The 18,519-nt window shown below is 37.4% G+C and overlaps 1 protein-coding gene and 1 non-coding gene across 2 annotated transcripts; both read right to left on the reverse strand.

The window, feature by feature from the left end:
- Positions 1-2,725: 2,725 nt before the first annotated feature.
- Positions 2,726-9,441, reverse strand: LOC143574988 (protein CHROMATIN REMODELING 25-like). The gene is made up of 20 exons (XM_077059469.1): positions 9,251-9,441; positions 8,283-8,663; positions 8,101-8,184; positions 7,276-7,516; positions 7,088-7,213; positions 6,946-7,002; positions 6,774-6,860; positions 6,505-6,600; positions 6,362-6,412; positions 6,190-6,264; positions 5,980-6,066; positions 5,816-5,907; positions 4,996-5,128; positions 4,783-4,902; positions 4,578-4,691; positions 4,394-4,477; positions 4,213-4,287; positions 3,710-3,768; positions 3,390-3,639; positions 2,726-3,302 (listed from the first exon to the last, which is right to left on the reverse strand). The coding sequence occupies exons 1-20, from the start codon at positions 9,439-9,441 to the stop codon at positions 2,976-2,978; spliced, it is 2,730 nt and encodes a 909-aa protein (XP_076915584.1). The 3' UTR covers positions 2,726-2,975.
- Positions 9,442-17,868: 8,427 nt separating this feature from the next.
- On the reverse strand, positions 17,869-17,941 carry TRNAR-UCU (transfer RNA arginine (anticodon UCU)). The gene has a single exon. It is a non-coding gene; the product is annotated as a tRNA-Arg (tRNA).
- Positions 17,942-18,519: the final 578 nt, after the last annotated feature.

Here is an 18,519-nt window from a genome sequence, read left to right on the forward strand (position 1 = left end):
CTTGAATTGAATATGGCAGTGAAATGAGCTGTAGAAGATTTTCAAGTTTGACCACCCAATCAGTGGGTCAAGTTTCAAACCAAGCTAGCCTTTTCAGTTTTCGCTGATCACTTTGTTAATTACCAACTCATTCAATTCTAATACAATCCCTTTAAATCCAATTTTACACATGCATATCAATAATGCATGCATATGAGCATATCCAACTTCTCTACCAGTCTAACTACGGGTTCAACTATGTTTTCCTTTAAAAAAAACATAGAACTTATATAATAAAAAAACGACAAATTCGAATGATGTGGTAACAAGGGTAGCGGCCCCCCTTAACCCCGTTGGCGTTGGTTCCGCTCCTCAGTACTGTACATGTGATAAAAGCCATCATTGGTCAGGGGAAAGGGATAAAAAACACACCCATCAAATCTTGCAATAAAAGATGAAAGATTTTGTATCTAACAAACCCTAGAACTTTGTTGTGTGTAAAAATAAGACAATTATGTCATGTCATCTTACACATAAGAATACAACCAAGAAATTAAATTTGCTTAACATCTCATGTAACAAAATCGTCCAATTTAGTCACGCATAGCACACAAATAATTTTTTATGACCAGAGTAGAGACTTCTCAGTTTGTCTTCGATCATCCTAAATTGCTCTCAATAAAGCACGCTTAGCTGATAAGTTCTCTCATTCACAATCAATACACACACAAAACGAATATAAGCACCAACTATCAAAGGAAATTTGGCCTAATAGTATCTTAGTTTGTTATAAGGTACTCTCTTTCCTAGAGGTGTGACTTGTGAGGGTTCAAGTCCTGTTGTGCACTATGGAGTAGAATTAGGAGTAGGTTACACGCATGTGTAGTTGTAAAATAAATAAATAAGCAACAACTTAGAACACCTTAGCAAGTCACAATGTGTATAGTAATGAGACATTAACACTAATTGAGCTATATCTAATTAGAATCTAACATAAAGACACACTAGATTGACATTGTATTTGACTAAAAACATGTGGTCTAAGAGAAATGATTCTTTGTTTGTCCTATAACCAAACCAGTACTGAGTCTCACATGATGTATCCACTTTACGTTCACAGGTGGCTGATTGCCACTCTACCCCCACAACACACATTAAGTAGGTGTAAAAGCTAATTAACAAGGGGCCATGGATCTTGTATTGAAAATAAAGGCATTTGTTCCTTTGCTGGTCTGCTCAACAGTGTACAGGTTTTGTTTTTATTGGTTTTTGTTTAAAGAAGCTGTTTTGTTTTTATTTAATTTATCTTTACCTTTGTACACACAATGACACAGGCACGTTTAGCTATGGCAGATCATATGAATTTTATATATGATAGTTCTGTGATTAAAATATGCAACCCATGTTCGAGGAGGTTTCCGGCTAAAGAAAACTGGCCCAAAGATCTATTAAGTGTATGGTAGAAACTTAAAATATTCATAGCCCTGGTTAATTAGATAGCTAGCATTATATGCGGTGTATAAACTTATATATTTTTTTACAACATATATTATGGCACGCATTTGATTTAAAATGTGAATTTGATACTGTGTTCTGAAATAGTGTTTAAAACAAAATAATTGATTTTGAGTCTAAATAAAGGAAAAATATTTAGTGGTCTTTAGATGTCCTGATGTGCTAAAACTCCCAAAGGGTTTATATGTTGTATTTTGAAAAGGTTATTCATTGCTTTACAAGATTACAAGAAGGAAGAGGTGGGACTGTCAAATCTATGATCGATATGAACAGAAACTAAAACATACAATACTGGATAACTCCAATTATTATTATCAAGAAACATAACTCAAAGATCTTGATTACAAGTTTACAATCTCTCTTATAAAACCTTAACTCGGTAATATCAATTTACGATGCTAACACAACTTAGCTAACAAAAATCTAATAACCCTTAAACAAACTCCTTAAGCTCACAACAAACTTGTTGAGGCTATTTGAACTTGCCACCCCCACTCACGGGTTGGACTTCCAAGCCCAACAACAATTGAGCCAAGAGACTCAAAAGGATGTTTCACTAGTTGTGAATTGTGATGATGTTTTTATGATTCACTTTGCACTTTGCTATTTGAGTTACGTGCAGAAAACTGATAAACACGAAGGTTTGAAGCAGGCCGCTAGAATGGTTGCAACAATTCACTACATGATGTAAGTTGCATGCATTAACCAAACAAATAATATAGTCTATGGTGTGCGGCACTTGCTCGAGGGAGTGCCAAAGCTTAAAGTGCACCTATAATTAAGGTGCTTCCATGCCCTAAATAGTTAAAAGACTTTCTATAGAAAGAAGGTTTTAGTATACCAAAATCCTTGCATAAATCACTTCTCCATCAGAATTACCATCTTTTAGTGTAGAGATTATTTAGATTCGAGTATTCGACACGTATTGCTTTGTTGTATCTTGTAGAATCATTTTGTCCACGTAGATGAACTTTCTAATTTATTAAAAACAGACAAGTTTGTGCATGGTATAATTTCGTTTTATATGGATGTTTGTATCCAAATTCAAACAAAAAATCACTTATAAAAACGTTTAAAAGAAAACTATCTGTTAGACAGTTACTAATGTTCTTCAGTTTTTCTAGTTTAGTTTTTATGGTGGTTTGATTATTATTATATTTTTATGCTCACCTCTCTATGTTGGATTACAGAGTCAAAGAAGGGGTAAAAAAAACCCATGTCACCTAAGCTCACCAACCTCATCCACTTGTTAAAAAGATAGCAAGTCAGGTTCATAGTACTAAGCAAGTTTGGTTGTACCTTACTTTTAGTTGAACCCGTTCAATACGATGAGTTGAGTTGGATTTCACATACTAAACTAGAAAAACACAAAGCAAAATCATCAGGGTGGTTAATTAGCCACGTATATATACAGTCTAAAGTACAACATTATGCTAACCTAAAATTTTGATATGAACTCAATATAACATGTACAACCATATTCAAGCAAAATCATCATCATCATCTACCACACAAGACAAGAGTCTCTTTTGAGGCAAATAATTTTCAAAAGAAGGTTTAGGTTTTAATGCTACATGAGTTATTTCTTTTGGCTTTCCTATATGAAGTGGTGTCCTAACAGAAGTTGATAGTTTGTTCCCGATGGACCCGGGCCCACTTTTGGACCACGCGGATGGTATTGTCGGTTGACATTTGTAACTTTTGACCGAATTACCCTTTAATGTGTGTGTATCCTCTGGTTTTGATTTAACCACTGGTTCCACAGGTACAAGCTTTCCACTAATTTGATTTGTAAAAACAAAAGTCACCTGCACCAAAATACAAAACAAACATCAATTTATGTCGTACCGTTTGATTAAATTAAGATACAATAATGTTATTAATTAACTGATTACCTCATCACCAGCTGATGCCTGAAAAATAGTATCAGGTACAGTATTTGGTGAAAAATGATGACCCCAGTTAGCTAGATCTTCTTCAAGTGGGGTCCCCACTTGTTTCTCTGAGAGTTTTAATTTATGCAAGCATCCGGAAATGCCTGCAAACCCTCCTATGTCGTCTTCTTCATCTTCTTCATCCGTACAGATTATATCTGATGTTTGTTCTCCACAACGTGCGCAGTTCATCTTCTCGTGAATTTCAGATCTGTAAAACTAAGATTTTAATAACTTTACATGAACTAAAGATAGTCGATAAAAAAAGATAATACGCTTACGTGGCATCTTCATGGAATGTAAATAGATCCCGTAAATCCTCTGTTGAGAAATTGTTCCCCTGTGTTGCATATATGAGGTGTGAGTCAATAGCGAATTTGCATAAAAGAAAAAACCTAAGTCGTTTAATTTTTCCTATCAACGATTCATATTTTTAAAACGTTTATTTCTTACATACAAGTGTCTAAATTATATATATAATATGACCATTAGACTAATTTGAACATATGTTTTTTGTCACTTTTATACGTTTACCTACACATATGAGTACGCATAACCTACACGTGTAGGTTCAATAAATAAACAAATGCTGTTTATGTACCTTTTTTAGAATGTGAAAAGAGAGAAATAAAATTAAATTTTAACCATTTTCTTGTATTTCAAAATCGAAAAAACGAGATGATTTATTTTGTTTTTTCTGTTCTCGCAAAAAGCTGTTTTCTGCATAGAACCCTACCCTATGTGTGTGCGTGTGTTCAAAAAAAACAAATAATATGATAAACACCTGCATCTTAGAATCAGCTTGCACTTGTTGAATTACTTTTTGAAGCCCTTCTTTCGACATCTGTCGCTGGTACACCTGCCACAATACTAGACTCAGTCATACACTAATTAAACTGTGCATAAGATATACGCATACATGCATATGTGTGTATATACATATATACATGTGTGTAATCGACTACCTTTTCTTCAATGGTTCCAGTGCTTAAAAACCTATAGATGTATACTCTCTTCTTCTGTCCATCTCTCCACACTCTTGCAGCAGCCTGCACAGGTGAAAGTAAAGATATTATAATTTTAATACTAAAAGAAATGATAATCTAAATAATAATAGCAATGATAATAATAACGAAAATGAAAACATACCTGTTTGTCATTGGCAGGATTCCAATCAGGGTCAAACAGAACAAGTCTATTTCCACCTATCAAGTTAAGGCCACAACCACCAGCCTTGCTGCTCAAAAGAAATGCAAACTCATCCTGCAAGATAATTAATCGTATTATTATCATTATTACTATTCATTTAATCATTTGAAATATGATAAATTAAGAAAGCTTTATTTGTAAATACCCTTGATGGATCATTGAAGCAGTTGACCAGCTTCTGTCTTTTGCTGATTGATGTAGTCCCATCAAGCCTTAAAAATGGATATCTTCTTTCCCGGCATAATTGAACAATAAGGTCCAGTGTCTGAAAAAACAAATATAATATCATCACCTTAAACCAAATGATCATAATAATGTAATTTGGTTTTGCTTAAACAGTCATAGCTCAAAGTGGAACCTGTGTATAATTTGAAACCAATACAATTCGGTCATCTGTTCTCGTACGCAGATGACCCAACAAACGAGCTAACACATGCATCTTCCCGGATAGTTCAACCCATGCACCATCACCGCCAGTCCAAGATCCCGATCTGAAATAAACTTAAAGTAAGATGAATATAACTAATAATAGAGCTAAATATGGTTTTAGTCCGTGTGGTTCGACCAAAATAACCTTTTTAGTCCATTAGGTTAAATTAGTACAATAGTTTCATTTTCGTATCAATTAAAGTCCAGCTCACTAATCCCATCCGAATTTTCTGATAACTTTTTATTATAAAAAATACCCTTGAATTATCTTTGTTAGTCAAAATAACAAATCTTTGGGACCCGCTTAAATACAATAAATATTAGTACCATAGGTATTAATATTGGTGGGATTTTAAGCACGATGATGATGATGATGATGATGATGATGATGATGATGATGATTAATACCATAGGTACAATCTATTAAAGCAAAATGTACAAGTTTTGTCTTTTATTGTTTCTTTATTTTTATAGCATAAAAGTTAATTACACAACTGGTCTGTGATGTTTGGTCCATGTCACACCTTTGGAGTCTAAGTTTCAAAAGTCACAAATGTAGGACTTGTAGTTTCAATTTTGTAACATGTTTGGGGTCTAAGACTAATTTTCGTTAAATTTTCTGCTAAGTATATGTAAAATGACCAAATACCCTTTTAACTTGAAAAAACAAAGATTTACAAGATATATGGACTGGTTATGTAAGTTCCTTAAATATATAATATATATGATCATTATAAAGAAACAGTTACCTTCCAGCAAACATTTCTGGAGGGAAAAAACGCATACAGCCCTCAAACCCTGCTGTCCCGGGGTTCCCACTTTTCATTGTATCATAAATCAGCTACAATATATAAACTTATGCATCAGGAAACAGTTACTATACTAATGTTTTAAATTTTTCAGTAATATTTACCTTTGGATGATTGCATAGCTTCTTCAGGGCAGTTATATAAGCCAGAACTTTTGTTTGTTTCACATCTTCAGCGATTGCTTGTTTCACCTATACTCATATATGCCAAAACAAACAATCAATGTCCATTTCAATGTTTGGTTTTTACATATTAGACAGGTTCTAATTTACATATGAAGAGCATATCGTTATGAGTAATGCCCAAAAACTTACATTTTTTGAATGAATAAAGTGAGTATACAGTTCTTTTTGAAGAGGGGTCAGCTTGCAACATACAACCTCAACTATCTGCAAGTATTACTCAACATTATGTTTTTTAATTAACAGAAAATCCATAAGTAGATAGCTATAGATAGCTATAATAAATGAAAGATAATTTGCAAACCTTTGGTGGTAAGTGATTTGATAGCAATGCGTTAGTCCTCCTCAATATAAACTGACAACACAAATTTTAGGAATTAGTAAATGCTGAAAAAGAAGCCAATATCATAAATGAGCTTTAATTATATATCAATGAAACAAAATTACCTGATTCACTTTTGCACTCAGTTCTGCTGAACGCTCATTGGCAAGATGTTTCTCTTGTTCAGAAGCAGTGGGTTCTCTCCCACAAATGATTGGTGTCTTCAAATTAGTATATTAAGGAAAATTCAGGTTAAACAATGAATAAATTAAAAGTTACAGTATGTAAGAACTATAACATCCAAATCGAGTATCACTCGAATCAATGATTATTAATTCTGAAACTGATCACTTATACGGTGATTAATAATCATAAGCTTAATTAGTTAGCTGACCTCGTAATAACGACGAAAAAACGCAGCGTCACCCAAAATCCCTGGATTAGTGAAGTTCACCATGGCATAAAACTCTTCTAGATGGTTCTGGCAGTTTAAATGAAAGAAGATGGTGTTACAAAACAGACAAAGTAACTGCAACAACTTCTAAAAATATACAAATATTCCTTACTTGCATTGGAGTCCCAGATAATAAAATGCGTCTTTTGCAAGAAAGGGCTGCCAATGCCTGATAATCAAAATAAAATGGCCCGTAGTTAGATGCCATCATACCAAAATGCCAAAAGTTTGAACTTTCACAAAATTACCCTTACCCTGTTAGTCAAAGTCTGGTCATTTTTCAGCCTGTGTGCTTCATCACATATGAGAAGATCACAAGACCCACTATCATTAAACTTTGATGAATGCATACGAAACGTCTCATAGGAAACAATCAGTACCTGGAGAGAACCAGAGTCAATTTATGTCTACTAGAAACATCAGGAATCTTAACTACCTTTACCTGTAATTGGCTATGTGTGCTTCTAAAACTATCAATGCTGGAGATGACATCATCACGGCTACTTTCACATAAAGCAACAAGCTTAACTCTTTCACCAACCCATTTATTAATTTCTGCTTCCCAGTTGCTTACTAAACTTGTAGGAGTTACAATTATTGCCTTTTTAACGAGCGGTTTTCCATCAAATCCTTGACGAAGAAGAGTGTATAACAATGTAATTGACTGCAAAGTCTTCCCTAATCTATACATAAGAACAAAATAGTGGTTACATAAAAAACAGTCGATGTACTTCAACACAACATTATGAGCAATTAGGCCTGTAAAGGAACCAAACGTTCACTGAACAGTTAGTGAAACATTCTGCAGGAAGTTCATTTATGTTGAACAAGCATGTATTTGTTCATTTTAGTTAAATGAATGAATATGAACCATGAACGCATTTAATGTACATTCAATTACGTTCATGAACGCTTGTTTATTTACAAACGTTCATTTATATATTTAATTGAATTTATATAAATACTTATTGGCCAGTCATGTATTAACTTAACAATAAATCAAATTTTATTAACAAGCCTTGGGCAATCAGATAACAAATTATATAAGCGAACAAGAATATGTTCATTTTCCTTGTTTACTTACGTTCGTTAATGTTCGTTCATTAAAGTTTGTTCATAACATGAACAAAAAACGTGTTCCTTTAAATGTCCGCGTTCATTCGTTTGTTCAATTAAAGTTAAAAAACGAACATGAACAAACCCTGTTCGTGTTCGTTCGATTCATTTACAGGCCTATAGCAATAGAAAGTAAAATTTAGCAGTTTACCCCATGTCATCAGCCAGAATGCATCCGTTGATATCAGGGCTACATAAACCTGTAACACATTCAAACATGAACTGTACCCCTTCCCTGCAATTTCAGATAACAACAGCCTGTAAGCTACACAAACTGATTTCTCATATATCTACTTATACTATATCTAATGCATTTCTAACTAAATGCAGTACCTCTGATGGGGTCGGAGAAACTTAACAAGTATATGATCCACTTCAATGGGTATTAAACTGCAATCTCCATCTTCAGCATTTTCAGGCTGCCATAAAATCAAAGGTTCAATATCCGGTGGCAGCTTTGTAACCTCTTCCGGCACTTCCTCCTCCACAGAAACAGGAATATTCAACCTGTTCGTTACGGGGATCAAAGCCGGCTTGTTTGATCCCCAAGGTACAAACCGTTTACGAGCACACAATCGACGAACCAGTTGGTCATTCTGGCTGGAATATCCATATGCAGAAGGAGGTTTAAAAGGCCTCCTGAGAACAGCTTCTCTTTCAGTAACCGAATAAACTCGCGGAAGTAGTGACTGCCTTTTCACAACAAGGTTTCCTCTGATACCAAAATCACAAATTCATGTTAGTTGATTCAAAAGTTTCATATACAAGCTCCGATAACATGAATACATAGCTTTTTTCCCATAGCAAATTTGATAGAAATCAAGTTGCAAATTTTAATAATTTAGTCTAAAATGAATGATTCTAATCACCGGAGGTGAATTGGAATTGATTAATCAAACGCAAAATAAACACAACAGAATATTTGTCACAACTCATCAGTTTTATTAATCAAGAAAATATCTCAAAATTTGATCAATTCTCCATAACCCTAGAGACTCGATTACAATAAGAAACCAACACAAACTCCTATTTATCTATTAAATCAATCCATTAGCTCGAATCGGCCCCACCTTCCCGACCAATAACTCGGTTTCGGCAATTAAATCAATTCATATTAGTTGATTCATAATTTCATATACGAGCTCAGATAACATAAATACATAATTTTAGGGTTTTTATGTTTTACGTAAACCCTAGCTTTTTCCTATAGCAAAACTTGATATAAATCATGTTGCAAATATTAATATCTTAGTCCCAAATGAATTATTAGCATCTGATTGAGGTGTAAATTAACAGTGTACCTTAATAAAGCATCGACATTCTGCGATTTGCATACGGCTGGTGGTGGTACGGCGTCGTTTTGATTGCAGTTTTCATCACTGTCAGATCTAGATAACACATCGTCTGCGTCGTCAGATTCGTCGCAAGTGAAATCTTCGCCGGAATCGGTGGAATCGGAAACGGATATAACTTCTTCATCGTCTTCCTCCATAGGGTTCTTAATTATTTCAGAATTGGGACTGGCTGGTTCTGGTTTTATTTATATGGTGTGTTTGGTACGATACCTGTGTTCGAAAAGTAAAGTGGCGGTAAAATGTACGCCCTCTTGAATCAATATTATGTTGTGTTTGGATTTCTTATTTTAACTCCTTATAACTTTTCCGTCACTTATTAACATGTCTTGTTACAAATTATAATAACATACAATAGTAACAATACTAAATATCTTTAATTTTTTTTTTCAAATAGGTTATAAGTTGCTTAAAATAAGCAAATCCCAAACACCCCCTATAAGATTATATTTTATATTGTAACATAAAGGTGAACTGTCACTTTTAACCAAAACTCGGAAAATGACCTAAGAAAATCCGTATCTGAACTTGAATAAACCGTTAAATATTTGGATTGGGTTTCAGGTCTAGATATAAACTTTGAAACCAGAATAACCCAACCTGAAGAACACTCATACATCTGTGTAACCATATCAGTCAAATATTGTTCGTTTGGTTCATATGTTAGTACCTAGTAGGATCACCGCCCTATCAAGGTGGACGTTGCGGGTTCAAGCCCCGTCAGCCCTGACGGATCCAATAACTACATCAATTCGCCCCTCGGTTTTCTATGAAAGAAGGGATGGAAAACATAATTGAATTCTGAAGAGGTTTTCCTTCTTTTTTCACAACTATGTCGAAGAAAGAACAAACCCTAAACAAAAAAATAACTAAAATAGTAAAGTTGATAGAAAATTTCATCTTTTCTCCCGCGGCTCATCTTTGTCATATTTATTTGTCTTTCAAAGTTTACATCATTAAAATTTGGAACATAAATCCTCTCTTTTTCCACTTCGCTTGTATTGTTTGTTAGGTTTTAATTTGTAGTTCGGGCGGGTGATTAATTAGATTTCATTTGGTTCTATTTTGATTTTGATGGTTATATAAAGAAGATCTAAGGAAGGTAGATTATAGAAATTAAAGAAAAGAAGGATAAAAAAAGTTAAAGTAAAGAGGTTTTGTGTTGCATCGCCTTTGATGAACTTGTCTCATTATCATAAGTAATCTAAGAATTATTAGGGTATGTTTGGCAAAACTAGTTGTTGGCTGTTAGCTGTAAGCTAGAAGCTGAAGACTGGAAGCTGGTTGCTGGTAGCTAGTAGCTGTAGCTTTTTAAATATATTTAGGTGTTTGGCAGAGTAGTAGAAGCTTTTAATCAAACTAGCTGGGTGCCTGCGTGGTGCGGCGGAAATGGGCGCACAACCTAACATTTAACCGCATAATCAGTGTCGGTACATGATTCCCACATGATAGTGCATACATAACCTGAATGTAGACGTGTAATTCATGGAAAGGTAGTAAGCGTGTAACTGATGGCGAAATCATGAAACAAAGCTGAAATATACAGTAATTTCAAATAGATAATTTTTTAAACCAATCTATATTGATATGAATCCCTTTCTGAACATGCACTGTTCTAATCTGAAACATGTTCTGACCTGACCCCTTTCGACTCAAAAGCGTACCGACACGAATCGAACTATTTTAACCCTTTTTGTATCGACTCGTTCTGACCTGAATTTGGTCTTACACATGACTCAAGTTCATCTGACTCGACTCCTAATTTGGTCTTACACATGACTCGAGCTCACCTGACTCAACTTGTTATCGATCATAACCGATAATCACGTAGTATGTTAAATTTTTAAAGTTAAAGAAGTATAACAATATCATACTCAAATTAAGAGAATAAAATGCTCATTTTTATGATGTAACTTGTTTAAAAAATTATTAACGTGTGAAAACGTTATGGTTCCTAAAAACGTCGTGGGGTAGTTAGTTTTGCATAAGGGTTGAATGTGTAACTTTTATATAAATTAACAAAAATTTATATAGTTCAAGTACCAAACTTGTAAATTCAAATGTAAACGCTTGTAGCTAGCTTTTTCTCAAATGCTACCGATACTAGCGTTCAAAAATGGAGTTTTTTCTACCAATCTAAAAGCTTAAAACTACTTCAACCAAACAAAGCTTTTTATTAAATATGAGTTTTTTCTTAAAAGTTTAAAGCTTGAAGCTTCTAAAAACTTCTTGCCAAACATACCCTAAATCAATTCTTGATTTGGTTATCTTTTGTATTATTGTAAACTAGTAAATTGACCCGCCGTGATGCGGCGGGGTATGCCGATAACTATTAACGTCCTTGGCTTGCATAATCGAAGTTTTATATAGCAAAACTTATAGCCCTTCCTTACATCACAGTTGAGTGTCTTTCTAACAAAATGTGCAGTTACTAATTACAAGACATTAATTACAAAACTGTTCATTTGGTATTTAATACATGTTAGTGTGTACTGCTAAAAGAAAAAGTTCTATATTTGCCGCAACAACGTGATGAACCAGTTGTTACCGTCTCGACAAAAAGTTTGTGGTAGTGCATCAGGCCCTATGTCATCTGTTTATTTGATCTCGGATCTACACGTAGTTTACATCATGTGTTGAAATCAAACATATGCATTCAATTCTTTCAACTTACTCTTGTGTTTCCTTATTGTAGGGGTATGGTACTAAAACCCGGTTCTACGACCCTAAATCTATTATGTTTGGCTTATTTTATTACATGGACTAATACAATGTTATTGGGCTGAGGGGGTTTTTGTGGAGGTAACCCTAATTGGGCTAGGCCCATTAGGGTACCATGATGGTGGCCATGAGACTCTCTATATAAGGAGGTCTCCACCTCCTTATTAGTGGTCATGCTCAATAAGAGCCACCACCACCTTTTTGTGTCTGTGAACAAGAAATCCTCAGGATATCTTAGCAGTCACCTCCACTCCCCCAAAAAAGCCATCGCAGGTCTCAAGATCGCAGGTCTCAACATTGCAGGTCTCAAGCACAGCTGATGAAGAAGATCAAGACGTGGTTCGTTCATCTCAAAATCCGTGGAAACATCGTCATGGATCAGGTTAGATTTATTTCGTGCTTCGACATTGGCGCCATCCGTGGGACGGCAACGAACTGCCCTTCGATCTTCATCTCGGCTGTCGGATCTCTCCCAGGAAAAACCCAGATCTGGAAGTTTACAGAAAAAAGCTTCAAGGCTTGTTCTATTAAAGCTCAAAAAGATCCATAGATCTAAAAAGAGGCTTCCAGATCTGGGCAAGAAGAAACGGCCTGATTCAAATGATCAGGTCTCCGGATCTGTGATGGTTTTAAATCTGCTCCGAGCTTCAGATCTGTCCAGATCTGATTTACAGATCTAGGTCTAGATTACAGACCTGGATTTTAGGTCCAAAGTTGCAGGTCTGACTCTAAAATTGCAGATCCAGAAATTACCAGATTTCCGCCGCCATGTACACGCCCCCGCGGATTCTCACTCCGCAGCCGTGCATATGCGGCCGCGGAAACCACCATCTGGGTTTGGCGCAAGAGACCTCAGCCATGCACGCGCACTCACGAGTCACCACTCCATCGCCGTGCATGCGCGTATCAGGCCACGCGCCAAACTTCAAAGGTTGGGAATCCTCATAATATCCCATATGGCTTCGCGCCAAACTTCAAGGTTGGGAATCCTCATAATATCCCATATGGCTTCGCGCCAAACTTCAAGGTTGGGAATCCTCATAATATCCCATATGGCTTCGCGCCAAACTTCAAGGTTGGGAATCCTCATAATATCCCATATGGCTTCGCGCCAAACTTCAAGGTTGGGAATCCTCATAATATCCCATATGGCTACGCGCCAAACTTCAAGGTTGGGAATCCTCATAATATCCCATATGGCTTCGCGCCAAACTTCAAGGTTGGGAATCCTCATAATATCCCATATGGCTTCGCGCCAAACTTCAAGGTTGGGAATCCTCATAATATCCCATATGGCTTCTCGCCAAACTTCAAGGTTGGGAATCCTCATAATATCTCATATGGCTACGCGCCAAACTTCAAGGTTGGGAATCCTCATAATATCCCATATGGCTACGCGCCAAACTTCAAGGTTGGGAATCCTCATAATATCCCATACGGCCACGCGCCAATGTTCGGCTACGAGTCGCACAAGCACCCATAACATTATTACTATGGCCGTTTGTGCCTCCATTATTAATTTGAAGACAAGCTGGGATAGTCATCCTGCGTAGAAAAGGCCCTTGTGGGCCAGTCATTATCATTATTATTATAGCTCGTAAGCCGCAACTCGCGCAAGCTTTATTATTCTTACAGCTCGTAAGTCGCCACGCGCGCAGGCTTTATTATTCTTATAGCTCGTAAGTCGCCACGCGCGCAGGCTTCATTATTATTATAGCTCGTAAGTCGCCACGCGCGCAGGCTTTATTATTCTTATAGCTCGTAAGTCGCCTCACGCGCAGGCTTTATTATTCTTATAGCTCGTAAGTCGCCTCACGCGCAGGCTTTATTATTATTATAGCTCGTAAGCCGCAACTCGCGCAAGCTTTATTATTCTTACAGCTCGTAAGTCGCCACACGCGCAGGCTTTATTATTATTATAGCTCATAAGACGCCTCACGCGCAAGCTGTTATTTTTCTTATAGCTCGTAAGACGCCTCGCGCGCAAGCTTTTATTATTCACAGCTCATAAGACGCCTCACGCGCAAGCTGTTATTATTCTTATAGCTCGTAAGACGCCTCGCGCGCAAGCTTTTATTATTCACACAGCTCATAAGACGCCTCACGCGCAAGCTGTTATTATTCTTACAGCTCATAAGACGCCTCGCGCGCAAGCTGTTACTATTCTTTTAGCTCGTAAGACGCCTCGCGCGCAAGCTCTATTATTTTAGCTCGTAAGACGCCTCGCGCGCAAGCTCTATTATTATAGCTCGTAAGCCGCTTCACGCGCAAGCTTCATTATTCTTACAGCCCGTAAGTCGCCTTACGCGCAGGCTTTATTATTCATACAGCTCATAAGACGCCTCTCGCGCGCAAGCTTTATTACTCACAGCTCGTAAGCCGCCTCACGCGCCAGCTCAATTATTATTCTCAAAGCTCATAAGACGCCTCTCGCGCGCAAGCTTTATTACTCACAGCTCGTAAGCCGCCTCACGCACCAGCTCAATTATTATGCTACAGCCCGTAAGACGCCCCTCGCGCGCAGGCTTTATTATTCTCAGCTCGTAAGTCGCCTCGCGCGCCAGCTTAATTATTATTCTCAAAGCTCATAAGACGCCTCTCACGCGCAGGCTTTACTATTCTCATAGCTCGTAAGGCGCCTCACGCGCAGGCTATATCATTCTCAGCTCGTAAGACGCCTCTCGCGCGCAGGCTTTATTATTCTTAGCTCGTAAGTCGCCTCTCGCGCGCAGGCATTATTATTCTCATAGCTCGCAAGTCGCCTCACGCGCAAGCTTCATTATTATCACAGCTCGTAAGCCGCAACTCGCGCAGGCTCTATTATTATAGCTCGTAAGCCGCCTCACGCGCAGGCTTCATTATTTTTACAGCTTGTCACCATCATGGGAAAAACCTCCCAAAACTCAGACAATAAAGACAAGGCCAAAGAAAAGGGAAAAAACCGCCTCACACCTTATAAAGTCCAGCGCTCCACCTAGACGCTTGCGCGCCCAGGAGCAACACTGGACTTGGGGGGCTTGTAGGGGTATGGTACTAAAACCCGGTTCTACGACCCTAAATCTATTATGTTTGGCTTATTTTATTACATGGACTAATACAATGTTATTGGGCTGAGGGGGTTTTTGTGGAGGTAACCCTAATTGGGCTAGGCCCATTAGGGTACCATGATGGTGGCCATGAGACTCTCTATATAAGGAGGTCTCCACCTCCTTATTAGTGGTCATGCTCAATAAGAGCCACCACCACCTTTTTGTGTCTGTGAACAAGAAATCCTCAGGATATCTTAGCAGTCACCTCCACTCCCCCAAAAAAGCCATCGCAGGTCTCAAGATCGCAGGTCTCAACATTGCAGGTCTCAAGCACAGCTGATGAAGAAGATCAAGACGTGGTTCGTTCATCTCAAAATCCGTGGAAACATCGTCATGGATCAGGTTAGATTCATTTCGTGCTTCGACACTTATCAAAGTGTATTAACTTCAACGATGAACCACCCATCTTTATCGGCCCTGAGTTGTAACCTTGCAGCAACCTGAAAAATTAGTTTACATCTACTACTACAAAACTGAAAAGACAGATTGCATAGAGTGTAAAAGTAGTAGATAGGCATTCATTAGTTTCTTTTCTGAAAGTTCGTTGCTTGAATGCACTTAAGCCCATAATTTCAAATGATCTTCTTGAATCCTTTTTCTTTTGTTGCTTGGTGAGGTTAAGAAAAAAAATCCTACGTTCACCATCATTGAGATAACAACCAAAATCTAGGCTCTGTGGTTTTCAGTCAGAAAAAGTTTGATCACCAAACGATCACCCACCACAACTGAGAACTGCCACAATCAGTCAACCACCACCTAGGGAAACGCAACCCGACAACAATAGACGACCGACAATCACCCACCACAAACAGACAACTGCCACAACCAATCCACCGCTGCTTAGGTTTCCAAATCGGTTTCCGAATCGAAACCTAGCAATGACAGACAACCTACAATCACCCACCATCACCACAACAGACAACTGAGTTGTCATAACCAGTCTACTGCCAGGTCAGGTTCTAAACGGAACCCGACAACAGTCGCCAACACCACATCACAGCCACCAAGAGTCCGGAAACCAAACCCGACAACAATGATGAATGACGGCAAGGAAGAAGAAAGGTGGAAAGGCGGTGGTGACGGAGGATCGGTGCATCATCTGGAACAAAACTAAGAAATAGATAATGGAGAATATGATGATTATGCAGCACCACTGAAAGACCACAAACCCTGCACGTGTAAAAAGAAACACACGCGTCACCAGAAAGATTGAACGTAGCTGTAAAACCCACACACAACAACTGATGCAAATAGTACAAGTCCCAAAAGCTGACATTTAGACGAAATTGTTGAATGGATGAGTGTACCAAACAGAAAGCATACTGTACAACTATCATTGCATACCGATGTTTGCAAATGTAATATATATAATTTATTATATATCCCTTTAAGTAATGCATATGAGACAAATGATACAAAATATCTTGTATGTGTCACATGCGCAAGTTTTTGTTACAAAAGTACAAAACTCAAACCTCATAATCAAAACATACAGTTATACACCTTTCGAATTCGGGAAAATTCCCAAAATATCCAAATGAGGAGAGAGAGGAAAAAAAATAATCCTAACTATATCAAAATTCCCAAAACAACCCTTAAAATATGTACTGGGAAGACGCATTGGGAAAATAAACGACCATATTTTTTAACCAGTCAAAATGTGACACGTGTAAAGGTACTGACACACCAGATGAGATTTTTAAAAATCTCGTCTGGTCCGACCATATTTTTAAGTTAATTAACTTTTTAAAAAACCGTCTCTCCAGACGGTTTTTTTATGTTTCTTGTCTGGTCCGTTCAAATCATTATTAATCATAACTTCATCTTCTTCATCTTCATTATCTTCTTCATATCTACAAGATCTAATACCCATTAACCAAGTCAAACACTAGATTAATCCAACATGCAAAAAAAGTCAACAAATCTAGTGAATACCGGTTCAGGGGAGTACCCGTGGCGGCGGCGGTGGCGGTGGTGATCGTTATGGTGGCGGAAGCGGTGGTGGTTATAATGGAGATGGACGTGGAGGTTGGTATGGTGGTGGTGATCGTTACGGCGGCGGAGGTGGTGGTGGTTACGGCGGTGGTTGTGGAGGCGGGGGTGGTTGTTTTAAGTGTAGGGAGGATGGTCACATGGCTAGGGAGTGTCCCAATGGTGGTGGCGGTGGTTACGGCGGTGGCGGCCGTGGTGGTGGCGGTGGTCGTGGAGGTGGGTATTAGATCTTGTAGGTATGAAGAAGAAGAAGAAGATGAAGATGAAGTTATGATTAATAATGATTTGAACGGACCAGACGAGAAACATAAAAAAACTGTCTGGAGATACGGTTTTTAAAAAGTTAATTAACTTAAAAATATGGTCGGACCAGACGAGATTTTTAAAAATCTCGTCTGGTGTGTCGGTACCTTTACACATGTCACATTTTGACTGGTTAAAAAATATGGTCGTTTATTCTTCCTATGTGTCTTCTCTATACATATTTTAAGGGTTGTTTTGGGAATCTTGATATAGTTATGATTATTTTTTTTTCTCTCTTTTCATTTGGATCATTTTGAGAATTTTCACTTTGAATACTTTCAGGTACAAAACTCAAAGCTCATAATCAAAATTCAAAACGTACAAAACTCAAAGCTCATAATCAAAACATACAGTTATACATCTTTTGAATTCTTTCAGGTAAATTCTTTTGAATAACTACTAGATTAATTAGAAAATATTTTTGAAGCTGAAATGAGAAAAAAAAAATGTTTCAAAAATACGCACACCCAGTGGGACTCAAACCCACAATCGCCTGAATAGAAGTCAGACGCCTTATCCATTAGGCCATGGGCGCTTCTGTTACTTTATGTGGAATAAAGTTATTTCTTTTAACTCTCTAATGTGATTATATATGTGAGAATTTGAGAGTTTCTGTTGAGTAAATTGAATAGATTTATAGATGAATTAAATTGACAGTGTATGTATTTATAAAAACTTCATATTCACTACCAAATGTGCTTTTGTGAGAATTCGAGAGGTTCTAGATTACAAAGTAACAGCTTGTAGATAACTAAATTTAGCTAATCAAAATGATCACATAGCAGAAGTAGGAAAATATGAAGCACATTTGGAAGTATACAGCGGTAGGAATATTAAGGGGGTGTTTGGGATTGCTTCTTAAAATTGTTTTTTGCTTTTTGGAAAGGCAAAATGTTGTCCCACGTGTCGGCCGCCTTATGCGGTGGTGACACGTGGCCTGTCACATTGCGCCACGTGTTGACACGGTGTTGGACACGTGTCCGGTGACTCACCAAGCCCGTCGCGCTACGCGATGGGTTGAGTGTTACCCCGTCGTGTACCGCGCTGGGACAATATTTTCAGGATTTACACTTTTGGTCCCTATACTTTCTAAGTTAATATATTTAGGTTTAA

The sequence above is a fragment of the Bidens hawaiensis genome, unplaced genomic scaffold (genome assembly GCF_021521415.1).
Source record: "Bidens hawaiensis isolate Kalapana, Puna unplaced genomic scaffold, B.hawaiensis_p1.1 tig00027238_1, whole genome shotgun sequence".
Lineage (NCBI taxonomy): Eukaryota > Viridiplantae > Streptophyta > Magnoliopsida > Asterales > Asteraceae > Bidens > Bidens hawaiensis.

Coding starts and splice junctions, on each gene's coding strand:
- LOC143574988 (XM_077059469.1), bottom strand. CDS start 9,441: ATGGAGGAAGACGATGAAGAAGTTATATCCGTTTCCGATTCCACCGAT. Junction 7,517..8,100: donor ATTCTGGCTGATGACATGGG/GTAAACTGCTAA, acceptor TCTTATGTATAG/ATTAGGGAAGACTTTGCAGT. Junction 5,129..5,815: donor CCAGAAATGTTTGCTGGAAG/GTAACTGTTTCT, acceptor AGTTTATTTCAG/ATCGGGATCTTGGACTGGCG.